Below are 15,050 nucleotides of genomic sequence, written 5' to 3' on the forward strand. Positions count from 1 at the left end.
GATTTTTATATAGTATGGTTGCAAAACCAAGAGCCTACGTCCATGATTTTGATATTATCTATAATGCCTTGGGATTAAAGAAAATAGTATCATAATGCTATAATACTGGTAAAATGTTGAAAATGTCTTTATTTTAGCTTTTCCACTGTCTTGAATTTATAATAGTAGATGTTAAGGTTACATGTGTAATTGTTTAAGCAAAATATGAAATTATATGACTTGATAAGCGTAATTTGTAACACCCCCACTAAAAGTACTCCCATTAGGAGGAAACACTACTATACTTGACTATAAAAAAACATGTTATACTCAAAACTTGATTGACACAAATATTAGAATTATGCAAAATTATAAGTGTACCTTTAAATCACATTCATCAACATTGGAAGTGAACAAAAGATGTCTAATACAAAAATAAACATAACATAGTTTGTTAAAAATTCATTCCATAAAAGAAGTCTATAAATACAACTCATATAGACACCATTCTAAAATTGACCAAATTGACCTCATGCTAACTCCAAAGTAATCGACCTTGCACCATAATTGCCATTCTCACTTGTTACCTGCAAAACATTAAAGAAAAAAAGATGAGTGACAAGTCATTCAATAAGTAGAAGAACTTAGTCTTACACTTTTATAACTTAACCCTTTAATCACTCAAACTTTATTTCACCTTGACTTAGTCATCAAGAGTATACATTTGGATTCCAAACCTTGATGACATAGAACTCTTGTCTTAGCTCAGTCATCTCATGAAAGCCTATGGTTTCATAACTTTGATGACATATTACGATCATCTAGAATACTCTTTTAGATCCTATATTTAGATGACTCTTTATATGCAATGCATGTAAAAATTATTGGTGAAACATTTTTTTTAACATTTTTCTAAAAAAACATTTTCTCTGTGCTAATCGATTTATGTTGAGATAAGGATTTGGTGTTTTAGCCAAGTGAACTACATATGACGCAGTCCTTTTTCTTTACACACAATATTGGATTGTTGTGCCATAACTATTTCATATTGCAGGTGTTTGTAGAAAAAATCTCACAAACACCACATCATAACAACTATCATAAAAATATATCTAAAAATTGTCATGAGAGATCATACTTTCATAGGTGTTATAAAAATTGATATATAAAATTTGTACCACAAAAATCTACAGATATACTAGGTCCTTATGTGTCTTATAAGATCGAGTTTTACATATGTATTACAGATTGCTAGTTATCCATGTGTATTATGAGAACAATTTTAAAACATGGTTACACCTTAAGTTGAGAAAACATGTATAAATTTGTCTCATGTAAAACTATATTATTATAAGTTGTCATAAAAACTATGTGCATGCATTTGAACCATAAACATAACTCAAACTTGTATCACAATTTCACACTTAATTTATTTAACTCTCATGCTTTAATTTGTGTGTATGCTCATCTGACATGTTTTGATACTATTACATACCCTATTTTTTTATATAAATTGTCGAGACGTTATTGCAAATGAATGAACATTTGATATGTCCAACTTTTATTCTGATGCATGATTGTACATCTTAGGTAAACAGGTGTGCATCTTTTTCCCTTCATGCACAACATATGCGTCCTTTATATGGTCATTTATGCCTTTGTCAAACACAACTTAACCTTTCATGATTATCCTTGTCTGTTATATCATGCATGACTGTATATGTCTTTTGTACAATTGTTCATGCTTTTAAAATGAATGACTTCATGTTCATGTTCACATCCATACAATGACCTAAGGGTATACCCTTTTTTTTTTTTTTTACCTATATAAATGACCATATTCTCTTTTGCACGATCTTTCATCGTGACTAAGTATATGTGTCATATACGGTCTTATGTGTCTTATAAATGATCATTCACCAATTCTCGATGTCTTTACCCTAGTTGATGAATGGTCATGCATATTATTTTGCACGGTTGTCCATGACATATAAAAACTAAACATTTGTCAAGGTCATACCTGTCCTTGGGACAATCGTGTATTCGTGTATAGAACACTATTTTTAGGTTGTATTTGTGTAATTCCCATACTAAAACATTACCAATCACAATCTTATTATTTATAATATGTTTCCAATGCTGAATATGTTCAAAATATAATCCACAATCAATAGATTAGACCATTAGTTTACCAATTACCCTTTTAAAACATATTTATGTGTGATAAACAACAAACATGAAGACTAACCTAACTGTCATGAAATCATATTCATTCCTAACATCTCCAATCACATAATGATAATCTTAACTTACAAATCACATGTTCATAGAAACTTTTTTTTTTTTCCCCTTTTATGATTGTGCTTATAGTGAACTTAGTCATGCATTCCATACTTATCTCAACATATTATTTTATGAAATTAGTCAATATCATAATATAACTTTGCATATGGTTATAATCAAATTACATAACTATTCACACATCATATCAAGCCAAAACTTAATGCGGGTACATTTTTCTACTTACTGTGATTCCAAGTAAGAAGATTTGATGCCAAAAATAAATCTTGATGTCGTCAAAAGGCTCTATTATAGGTTGGAATCACACCGGTTCCATTGGATAATGATGAGTATAAAACTAGATAAGAATAATTTGAGAATGTTTTAAGAATAATGGCTATACTATTGTGTATAACATTTCTTAAATAATTTTTTCAAACTACAATAGCATGCATGAGTGTGCACTCAAAACGCATGGTTGTGCATTTCTTCAAAATTTCATATGTTGCACACTATTTACTTATCCTACATGGCATCACATGAACGAGCATGCACATTTTATGCACAATTATTTATTAGCTTAAAATTTTACTTTTAATACTTAGCCACATTTACATTTTACACTTTTCCCATTATATCAAAATAACTCGATCAATAATGAAAATACAAAATTACCCTTAAGACATACATATGACAATTACACTAGTATGATCTCATTCTGATAGTTGAGTGATTGTACTTTTATTACGATTATGGGAGACATGACATAATGACGTTTGTTTTTTTATCAACCAAATGACTAATTCCTACTCAAAGTATAGTGAAAACCCAAAGTGACCCATGCTAACTTTCAAAACCCAAATATCCATCTATCTATTAGTTTTAGCTATTACAATCAAGGGTAAAATCGTTAGTTAAAGATTTTTATTTGAACAAAGAAAAGCTATTTCTTTTTTCCCCCTTAGTTTTAAGAACTAATCATTTCCCCCTAACTCAAACTTTGAAATATTGTATTTACACCTTAAAAATTCATTCCATCTTTCTGATGGTCGTTCTTCTTGACATTTCTCTCTAGTAGCATTTTCCCTCCCTCTATGATGGTTTCTCGGTACTAAAACCACTAAAAATTTGATTGAAATGATTGAACTTTCTTACACATATTTGTACAAAAATAATTTATACAAATAATTTTACAATAAGATGAATCTCGTCTTCATTGTTTGGGAAGATGATTCATCTTCTTATATGACATCACATGACATCGGAGGGGTTAAAGTCTCATTGAGGCAAACTGTCTGAGGAAGAGAAATCGTTGAGAGGGAGAAACGGTCAGTGATGGGGTCAAAAAGAGTAACCAGATATTGAAACTAAACCATAGGGGGAGAAAATGTGATTTTTTCAAACTTGGTTTAGGAGAAAAAAATGTTAGTTTTTTAAATTTAAGGGGGGAATAGATAAAATTTTAGTTTATTTTTAATATTATATATAAAATGATGAATTTTCCTTTAAAATTAATAGACTTAATAGTCTATGAGTAAGTAAATGAGATTTTCAAAGTTAAAGAGTAGAAACTTGGGAATGCTACATACTTTGGGTAAGAATAAGTCCTTTGGGCATCGATAAATATCGTAAATGAAATATATACATAACAAATAAAATTATAAATAAATATATACATAACCAATATACAAAATTGTGCCCACATGTAGAATATGCGATTTACTTGATAGGGAATGCCATTTCACCATTTGCCTTATCCTTTTTCTTTTTTGTACTGGTCTCTGTAAGATAAAATTTGCAATAACATCATTTACATAATAAAAACAAGGGCAATTTTCAAGATAAATGCATTATTCAAAACAAAAAAACCTCAAATTTCAAATCTACACGTCCAAAAACTCTAAAATGAAAAAAAATTGACCTAAAAATAGAAAATATCACTCTATCCCCAATCTTCACCATACAAAATCGTGTGGTGGGAAACTTTTAAAAATGATGGTTTACCAAACCACCACACCACACCCCACCCCCCCCCCCCCCCCCCCCCCCCCCCCCCACACACACACACACACACACACACACACACACACTTTATGAATTTGCATGGTGGGAAAACTTTGAAAATTTTTTAACATGTCCTTGTCTCCACAATGTCACCATGTGAATTGGCAAGGTGAATAGCAATTTCGCATGGTAACGCTTGTCTATTACACAAGATGAGATTTTACCACCTAAACTTTGTTTTTCGAATCCTATTTCATCATAAATTAACTCTACATTTATTCTAACACAAAAACTTTAAGAAAATTGATCAAAAACACCAATGAATCAAGTTGTTTTATCAAATCTTTCAATTTAAAATCCTAACCCAAAAACACTTAAAAATTACACCCAATTGCCTAAATCTTCACACTAAACTGTATAAAACATGATAAAAATTGATTTACTAACCTTTTGAACCATTTTAGTGGCCAGAAAATGAGTGGAATCTACTAGAAATTTTTGCGATTGGGTTTGCGTTACTCTATGTGTGTAACTTTTGTGGGTTGCATTTTCGTGTGGCTAGATTTGTGTGAATTTGGTTAAATTTCCAACTTTTACTTCATTTTTACTAAAGGGGTAGTTTGGCCTTTTCACATTTTGTTTAATGTTGATAAAATTGGGCATTTTTGTTTGCATATTTATATTTTGAGCATTTAATTTAATTTTTTTCAAATATAATTTATTTTATCAGTGGATATTTTTATTTTAAATCGATTTGAATCTGCTTTAATTTGTATTTTGATTTGATGATGCATATGACCACTTAAGTGAAAAATCAAATGAGATTATCATTGATATTTTTTTGGAAAAATGAAATTGCAAACCTTTATAACTATTATAAGTAGTTTTAAATGGTATAATAAGATAAAATGGCTTGCAGTAGAATATATTTATAGTTTAAAAATATTTAAATAATATAAATGAATATATAAATAATATTTTTATGTGATTGGATAATTTAAATTAAATATAAATCAAAACTTAATTATATTATAATATATTATTTATATATCTAATTATATATTAAAAAACTCTTTAAAATATATAGATAAAAATATTTTTAATTTTTTTTGATAAATACTAAAAATATTTATGAAAGCAATTTATATGCAGATTTTATAAATTCCTAACTTATCGAGAAATCTTGATGTCATTTTTTAAGTATTATTCCTCTGTTATACAAAAAAAATTAACTAATATATAATTATATTATTAATTTAAATTTTTTATATCACTAAATCATCAAAGTAATAATTAAAATTTAATATCTTCTCAGCGGGTAAATTAAAAAGAAATATCCTCTCGGCGAGAGAGGCATAAATATATAAGAAAAGCTCGGTGTATGCTGCTGCACGAGCAAAAGTGGCGCGTGACCCTGGTCCTATTATTATTTATTTTTGGAGGTAAGGAAGAAACAAATTAATGGGTTTGATTTAGGAATTAAAAATATAATTTTTAAAGGGTTTTTCTCAGAACACAATGATCTGATTGGTAGTACCAAGGTGAGGGTATATGGGCCACCACAACGGAAGACTCCGATCCGCGGTGATCATGGACTTTTCAATCTCGACAACACCTGGCGGTAATCTCAATGCCCTCACTCACATTACACTGGCCCACGTCTTCACCGTACAACAGTAAGTATGCCGGTTTCTGAAAAGGGTAAAATGGTATTTATATACCTATTTCTTTTTTATTATTCAATTTTAAAAAATATTGACATTATATTGATGTCATTAATTTACTAAATATCTCATGTCATTTATATTAAAATATGAAATATTATTTTAGTATTAATAAAAATTTCAGATTATTATTAATCCAATCACATGAGTTGTCAATTGAAAGGCTTCTTCCATATATAGACAAAAACCTAAACTGGTTAAGCCTAACTAAATTCACAAACTGTCTAAAAAATTTTGTTTTACTATTTAATAATTCATAAATTAAATGACAAAATAAACGACTGGCGAGGCCGGTATCCAGTTAATCCGAAATCATTAATAAAAAAATCTGCAACAATATGGACTATCTGATAAGATTCCAGTATTAATTTCGCCAACAGCCACGAAAAATAAAATAATCCCTAATTATTTATCAGAAATAAAAATAATCAAAATTGTACAAAGTAGACTTCTTTTATACGGTCAACACTGCAGCAATCCGGCACTATAAAGAGGCAGGCAAAATGCTCTTCCTTGCACGTCTCTACAAAGCGAATCATTAATCCAGGGCGAGAGCAAAGGGAGTTTGACTGTATTTTTTTTCGCAGTTTTGATTTTGGTTGTGAAAGATGTCGCTTCTTACAGATCTCATCAACCTTAACCTCTCAGAAACCACGAAGAAGATCATCGCCGAGTACATATGGTTCGTCTCATTAACTCTCCTTGTTACCATTTTTGTCACTCTGTTTTGTGGTGTAATACTGGACATCATACTTTTCTTTGCTGTGATCTGGACTGTGGTGGTGTTAACATCGTTTTTTCGTGTTGGTTTTGTTGTGTCTTAAAGTTTTTAAGAACATTTCATGTTGTTACACGCCAGTGGTTTGAGAAAATAGAAAAATCGGTGTTTTTATATTTTTATGTTTCAAAATATTGATCCAGGGATGAAAGTTGTAAATTGTTTTGCTGTGACTTTTTGTGATCTGTGGTTTTATGAGCTTATTTGTTGATTTATTTTTGTTTTTTTAATTGTTGAATAGGATCGGCGGATCTGGTATGGATTTGAGGAGCAAAGCAAGAGTAATCACTGATCAACCTTCTATTTTTTTCATTAGAAAGAAGAAAGTTTTGTTGTATTTGTCAGTATTGTTTCAGTTTCTAATTCTACTTTTGGTTTTGGTTTTTACAGACTATTGATGGACCTGTTAGTGATCCTTGTAAGCTACCGAAGTGGAACTATGACGGTTCGAGCACTGGTCAAGCTCCTGGTCAAGATAGTGAAGTGATCCTCTAGTAAGTGTTTATTTATTTTTTATATTTTTTATATTTAAGTTCCTAGCTTCTTACCGATGTATTTGGTTATGTAACAGCCCTCAAGCAATTTTCAAGGATCCATTCAGAAGAGGCAACAATATTCTTGTGAGTTTTATTTTGTATTTTATGTTTTGTTTCATTTGTGTTGACTAAATCCTGATGGGTTTGATTTTGTTTTAGGTTATGTGTGATACTTATACTCCTGCTGGAGAGCCAATTCCTACCAACAAGAGACATGCAGCAGCCAAGATCTTCAGTCATCCTGATGTAGTTGCAGAAGAGCCTTGGTATATTATTTAACCTTTTGGTTTTTTTTTCCCACAGGTTTTGCAACTTTTTTTCTTGGACTATGTGATTGACTTTCAATTTCATTAGGTATGGTATTGAACAAGAATACACCCTGCTCCAGAAAGATGTTAAATGGCCCCTTGGCTGGCCTGTCGGTGGTTTCCCTGGACCTCAGGTTTTCTTTCTCTCCCTTATTCCTTGGTTTTGATATTTCTTTGCAAGCATCTGGAATGATAATAACTAGATGTTTTTCCTCAACAACATTATGTAGAGAACATTATTCTTTCCTGCTTCAATTGTTTTGTATATACTGTCTTTTTGTGTTTGCCAGCTCCTAAATCTGAAGACTTCATGATCTAATATAATAACATACCAATATAGCTTTCTTACCTTTTGTTTGATATATTGTGTGTACATTTCCTTTCAGAGTTGTTTGATTAGAAATTGTTCTCATAATAATAGGGACCGTACTACTGCGGTGTTGGTGCCGACAAAGCTTGGGGAAGGCAAATTGTCGATGCCCATTACAAGGCTTGTTTATATGCAGGAATCAACATTAGTGGTATCAATGGAGAAGTCATGCCTGGCCAAGTAAATTATCTAAATTTCATACTAGGGTATTAACAATAGTGATATCACAATTAATCTAAAGTATTCTTCATATATCATATAGTGGGAATTTCAAGTAGGCCCTGCTGTTGGTATCTCTGCTGGTGATCAATTGTGGGTTTCTCGCTATATTTTGGAGGTAATTGATGGTAATCTATTGTGAAGAAGATATTTCTGTGACTAGCACTCTTATCAATTCAAAGTTGGAACCTTAAATTTCCTTGTTTGTGTTTAACAGAGGATTACAGAAATTGCTGGAGTTGTCCTTTCCTTCGATCCCAAGCCAATTGAGGTATATTTTCCTTAATGCTTATAATTTGTTAATCTTGATTAAATTTCACATTTTCATTGTTGAATTGCAAATTTAGTGGTGACAGAGTTATACCATGTTTAATATGTCATTTTGCACACTGACTAAGTCTATCATTTTATTTTTTTCCACAAGGGGGACTGGAATGGTGCTGGGGCCCATACAAATTACAGGTAACTTTATATTTTGTTTGTGCTGCTTGTATCATTCATTTAAATTAACAGAATTGTATATCACATTTTGTTAATGTTTCAGCACCAAGTCGATGAGGAAGGAAGGAGGATACGAGGTTATCAAAAAGGCAATTGAAAAGCTTGGGCATAGGCACAAAGAGCACATTGCTGCATATGGTGAAGGAAATGAGCGCCGACTTACTGGTCGACATGAAACCGCTAACATCAATACATTCAAATGGGTATAATAAAATGACCTTTTAATTATTTTTTGTAAGAGTTTGATAGTCAAGACTTTCTTCTTGGGGCTTGAATTGCATGTTTGAGTCCATCTTTTCTCTGTTTTTCCTGTGGACTGCATCAGTTTGTTTAATTTTCGTTTTATTTTGTTCCTAATCAGGGCGTGGCAGACCGTGGTGCATCCGTTCGTGTTGGGCGAGACACAGAGAAAGAAGGAAAAGGTTACTTTGAGGACAGGAGGCCTGCTTCTAACATGGACCCATATGTGGTCACTTCTATGATTGCTGAAACCACCATTCTGTTGAAGTAAATGATTGCTTAACCAAGGCTGAGATACTGGTTTGCTGTCTGCATTGGGGTTCATGAGTGATGAGTCAAAAGAATTATTGTTTACTAGGATCCATTCTATCTGTTTCATTAGTAGTATAGGTAGTTGTGTTTCAGTGTCTGCCCTTGTATTTGGGTTTGGCAAGGTGGGTTCATTGCTTTCATCTCTCCTTGGTTTCAGAATAATGTAACTTTCATATTTGATAACTATTTGAAAGGGCTGATTTCTATTGTTCTAAAGCTGAACTATGTCTTGCAAGTGATATGCATCGATGGAAGTTTGATTTAGGGTGCTTTCTGTTTGCATTATTTTCTTTCGACAAACAAAGGTTAAAATAGTCTTGTATGATGATCTGGATGTTTGGTTTGATAATGTGAATTTGCAAACTCAGATACTCAGCACTCTAATTCCAGTTTCATACATTGTGCATAAGTTCAGTGGTTCTTGAATTGTGGCCACAATTTGAGATAATGTTATTCTTGATTCAATTGTTGGTATTTGAAAGGTTGATGTGGGGCAGCTTGTCCTCGAGATTCCCATTAACATCTCAATATTTGAGCTTTAACTTATAAACCTCACTTGTTTTTTGTTTCATTTATTGATTTTGTCGTTTTATTTAAGCGTGAAAGGGTCTATACGAGTTTAGAGAACCCATCACGGGTAATGTGATTGTAATCAAACATCTTAAATATTGCCCTATAGAGTGAGAAACCAATTTTCCTTTGTGGATATATGTGTTGTTCATACCTCGTGAGATTGGGTAAGTCTCTGTATTCTTTACTTTAGGTAGGTATAGTTCAGGGCGATCGTGTTTAATCTTCTTAATCATCTCATCTTGATCCTGTAAAATTCACATTTCATTATCTTATAAAAACTTGTCTTGCAGGTAAAATAAACCTATTTACTTACAGTGGTTGACTTGCGAGTGGTTAGTGTTACATGAGGGACTTAACTTACTACACACATTTACTTTCACTTAGACATCGTTTGAATTTTAAAATCATGTTATGATATAACATCCCTATCTAGAGGTCTAACATTTTGAAGAAAGATGCTACTACTATTGAGTATTTATGTATGATTAGAACATAAATATAATACTTAAGTAGAAATAAAAAAACCATTTATATAACCTCATAATAGTAAGAACTCCAAATAATGGAAGTGTACAAAAGATGTCATAAATTAAAAAAAAAAAACTCATTGCATGTAGTACAAAAACATAAAATCGTAAATGTATATAAATAAACATATGGTAAATTAAAACATAATGACATAAACTCATATCATGCCCCCCGCGCCCCCCCCTCATTCTCGCCTTCATCTGACCCACCGTTACAGAACCCACCATCATCACCTGTTTTCTGCAAAAACATAAAATCGTAAATGTATATAAAAGCATAAATTAAAAAAAAACTCATAAATTTAAAAAAAAAACTCATTGCATGTAATACAAAAACATAAAATCGTAAATGCATATAAGTAAACATATCGTAAACTATAACATCATGACATAGACTCATATCATGCGCCCCCTCATGCTCGCCTTCCTTTGACCCACCATTGCATAACCACCATCATCACCTGTGGTTTGCAAAAACATAAAGAGAAATGATTGAGTGATAATCACTCATTATGTAGGAGTCTTTAGGTTCTACACATTACACTTTTTTTGCTCTTAACTCGTTTTCACATCTAATACTTGCATTCTTAAACTTTAAGGTGCATTTATGAACCTAAACTCAAATGACATGAAATGTAATGCATGTAAAATGTCATTCAAAATCTTTTGGTGAAAACATTTCTTTCTTGAAAACATTCTTTTATTAAAATATTACATCATTGTGTCAATTGAACTAGGTTGAAGTAGAGATTTGATTTTTTGACCATATTTATCATGCATTAGTACAAGGTACAATAAATGCTTATATTACAGTGGAATTGGATTTTCCAGAATATGAACCATATATTTTGGATCTTCTTGTAGATACAAGAGTAACTAAATGTATAGCAAGAAAGTTTTGTTTTTCACAAGAAATTTGGAAACAACTTGATAAGCCTATCATGAATATAGTTGCCGATGAAGGACAAAGTATGGTTACAAAATATGTCCAAGATGTAACCATATCGTTAAACAAGAAAAGGTTTACTCTAAGAGAAGTCATGTTATTAGACTATTTAGAGGTTAACTTTATTCTTGGAAACTCATTTTTGCGAGGACAAACATAAATGAGGCTTTTTATCTAATATAATGATTATATTATGCTTGGAGGACACAAAATCCCTATTCTAGCAAAGTTGGAAACTACTGAAGTCAGAAATGACTTTAGGCCAAAGAAAATACAACAAGAAACTAAACACATCATTTTTTCTTTGAAAGCTAAAGAAAAATGGTGGTTAAAAGATTTTGAGCTGGAAGAAAAGGATGAGATGACTTGTTATGTGGTTTTTCAAAAGTTTAGTCCTAGTCATCATGAAACCCGAATTGCATGAGGTAGATCATAAGAGGAGGAACCCTCTAGTGTTTGCTTTGAGAGCACGGATAAGATAACACATAAGGATAAAACTTTATTATATGAGAGTAATGAAAACACTTTAATTATTGAGACGATCAAGAAATTTAAAGTGGAATTTTCTCTATATTTTGATGAATTACCATTGAAATTATGGTAAAGAAACAATATTTTTGTTGAAATAAAAATGAGAAACTTTGATGATAAGATAAAAGTAGATTCTCATAGGTACTCTGCAAACATTTAAGGGAAATTTAAAAAACAAATATCGGAGTTATTATTGAAGAGATTAATACGAAAAAGTAATAGCCTACACTATTCTCTAGCTTTTATGGTTATGAGTAGAGCTGAATAGATGAGAGGAAAAGCTCGGTTAATCATTGACTATAGACAGCTTAGCAGTAAAATTATAGACGATGCCTATAAAATCCCTAACAAGTCTACTTTGTTGAATAAAACCAGATTGGGAAAAATCTTTTCACTCTTTGATCTCAAGTTAGGATTTTGGTAGATCAAAATGGCTGAAGACAGTATACTTTTAACAACATTTACTTGCCCTAAAGGATTATATAAATGGTTGGTATTGTCTTTTAGGCTGAAACAAACACTATCCATATTTCAAAAGAAAATGGACAAGGTTTTCTTTAACTTGTCTGACTTTTGAGTTGTTTATATAGACGATGTACTAGTTTTTAGTAAAATTAGGATAAAACACGAAGATCATCTTAAATAGGTAATCAAAAGATTCCTTAATCACGAATGGTCTTATCTTAAAGAAAAATAGACTGGCTCCAGATTAAAATAAAATTCTTAGGAGTAAAATTTGGAAAAGGTCCAAGACCATATTTTAAAGAAATTATTGGAATTCCCAAATATGCTTGAAACAAAGCATATGTTACAACAATTCCTTGGACTTGCTAACCAAATGAGGGAATATTTTCCTAATTTGACCAAGGTAATTAATGGATTAACAAAGAAAGTTAGTTTGAAAGTTTCATGGGATTGGACTGACGAGGCTACTAATTGTGTTATCCAACCAAAAAACTTGACTAAGAACTTAAAATCTTTATCACTTCTTAAAAATTATAATTCTTTAATTATAGAGAGTGATGCATCTAATCTATATTGGGAAGGAGTTCTTAAAGCCAAGGGAATTGATAGTATTGAACAGATAGTTCGATATGCATTAGGAAAATTCTCTTCATTGGAAACAATATATCCTACTGATGAGAAGGAAGTCTTAGCGGCGAAGGAATATATTGACAAATTTTGATTATTCGTAATTAGTTAGGAATTTTCTTTAAGGATAGATATTAAATATTTAGTATCTTTTATAAAATTGTCTTTAAAGGATGATAAAACTAGATTGATTAGATGACAAATCTGGTTTGCAGAGTATCCCATGAAAATTGAATATATATCTAGAAAATCTAATTTTATCGTTTATGTTTTGTCTAGAAAATATAAGAAGATGGACACGAAGAAAATTAGAAAACATTTCTCATGTTCAAAGTGTAGATCACAAAGACATTTGAGAAAAGATTGCCCTTCCAAGAAAACTGTACAATAGGATTCTTCATATCAAACAAAGAAAATTTCTAAGATAGAAGATATAAATACTGCAATCAAACAGGTAATAACTATATTACAAAATAATACTATTGTAAAATAGGATATTGTTGAAAAATATGATACTACAAAATCTAAGCAGGATTTAACTATGAAAATGTAAGGTTTAATACATTCCAGGTCATAACAATCATTGGATACGAATACTGTTGATAGACAGAATCCAAAATATCAAAAGGCAAGCATAGCTCGCATGATGACACAAAAGCTAGTTTACATTGATAATCAATGGATCAACTCTGATACAGGAAAATCTATTTAGAGGAACTCTGAAGTTGTGAAACCAATAGAAGGAACTCTAAGGAAATTAGAGGAAAATAGGTAGTTACTAGTATAACTGCTAGAAGGCAAGAAACTAAAAAGAAAAAACTATAGGAAATTTCGAATGTTGTAGAAAACTTTAAAATTCCAAGACATTTGAAGCTAACAGAAGCTAGTAAAGCATTACGGGAAGATCTTGATTCTTATTGTCGAATTGCAGTGGTGAATGACAAGGCAAAGTAAAGCTTGATCAATTAATGTAAAAACTTGCATGGCTTGAAGCTAATAGGGTATATTATGAAAAAGAAAAATTTTTTAGACGTTCTATTCTTCAGACTCAAACACTCCAAAAACTAAATTTAATGGATGATTTATCCATGTTTGAGATACAATATCTCAAATTAGTAACTTTGGAGGACTTAATAGCACATTTGGATAAAGAAGATATGAGAGATTTACTCTTAGGGGGCATTTGGTTCAAGTTATCAAAGATTATCTTGGTAATCTATTTTTTATTCTCTTGTTTGATTTGTCAGTAATAAAATATTACAATAATCTTCTATTATCAATGCTGAAGTGGCAGGTAATAGAGGTGGTAATCTGATTACCATATCCACCTTAGGTATTTAAAGATTATCAAGGTAATCTTGATTTTATTATAATTATATTATTATTTATTAATTTTTTGAGATAAAAATAAATTTATTTTTAATTATATGATAAATAATATAAAAAATATTTAAAAATAATTATATTTAAGGGCATTTAAGTAAAATAATTTACTAGTAATCTTTTATTACCTTTAATCAAATACAATAATTATTTATATCTACCAAATTTTATCAAACATAGTAATCATTTATACCGAGTAATCTTTTAAGTAATTCATCTTCAAGGTAATCTTTTTATTTTAGTAATAAAACATTACCCAAATCAAACGCCCTCTTAGGATTATCTGTTTACTCAAATGGAGCTATGGAATTATATGTTCTATGAAAACTCTTAAAAAAAGGATATTGTAAAGATCTTTTATGAAGAGGATGAATCGATGCAATGAAAATTGAAGTACAAAAAGCAATGGTGGACTCGAATATACTAGATGTTGTAAAACAAACATTTTGTGTATTAGATAGATGAATTCATACATTCACTTGCATGATTACTTTCTTATTGCAAGAAATTGACGAAGTTTAACCTGTACAAATATAGGAATTCATTGTAGGAGAACTATGACATAATACAATAGTTCAACATGATGTCTCCATGGGATCATTCAAACTATATGAAATTCGAAAAGACTTGACAAAGAGGAATGGTATTGGACCAAGATGTATATTGTTAAAATAATGCAAGCTTGTGCCAAATTGAATGACCTTCTAAAGAAGAATGTTGCTATCCATATAGACAAGGGAGTTATTG

General features: G+C 30.8%; 1 protein-coding gene across 1 annotated transcript; it reads left to right on the plus strand.

Annotated features, from left to right (window-relative positions):
* Window positions 1-6,453: 6,453 nt before the first annotated feature.
* LOC123205754 (glutamine synthetase nodule isozyme) lies at window positions 6,454-9,515 on the plus strand. Its single transcript, XM_044622782.1, has 12 exons — window positions 6,454-6,669; window positions 7,007-7,046; window positions 7,156-7,259; window positions 7,337-7,385; window positions 7,461-7,567; window positions 7,656-7,743; window positions 8,031-8,159; window positions 8,242-8,316; window positions 8,416-8,469; window positions 8,623-8,660; window positions 8,743-8,902; window positions 9,061-9,515. Exons 1-12 carry the CDS (start codon window positions 6,596-6,598, stop codon window positions 9,208-9,210), a joined length of 1,068 nt encoding a protein of 355 aa, XP_044478717.1. The 5' UTR covers window positions 6,454-6,595; the 3' UTR covers window positions 9,211-9,515.
* The last annotated feature ends 5,535 nt before the right edge of the window (window positions 9,516-15,050 follow it).

This window comes from Mangifera indica, unplaced genomic scaffold, assembly GCF_011075055.1.
Source record: "Mangifera indica cultivar Alphonso unplaced genomic scaffold, CATAS_Mindica_2.1 Un_0014, whole genome shotgun sequence".
NCBI lineage: Eukaryota > Viridiplantae > Streptophyta > Magnoliopsida > Sapindales > Anacardiaceae > Mangifera > Mangifera indica.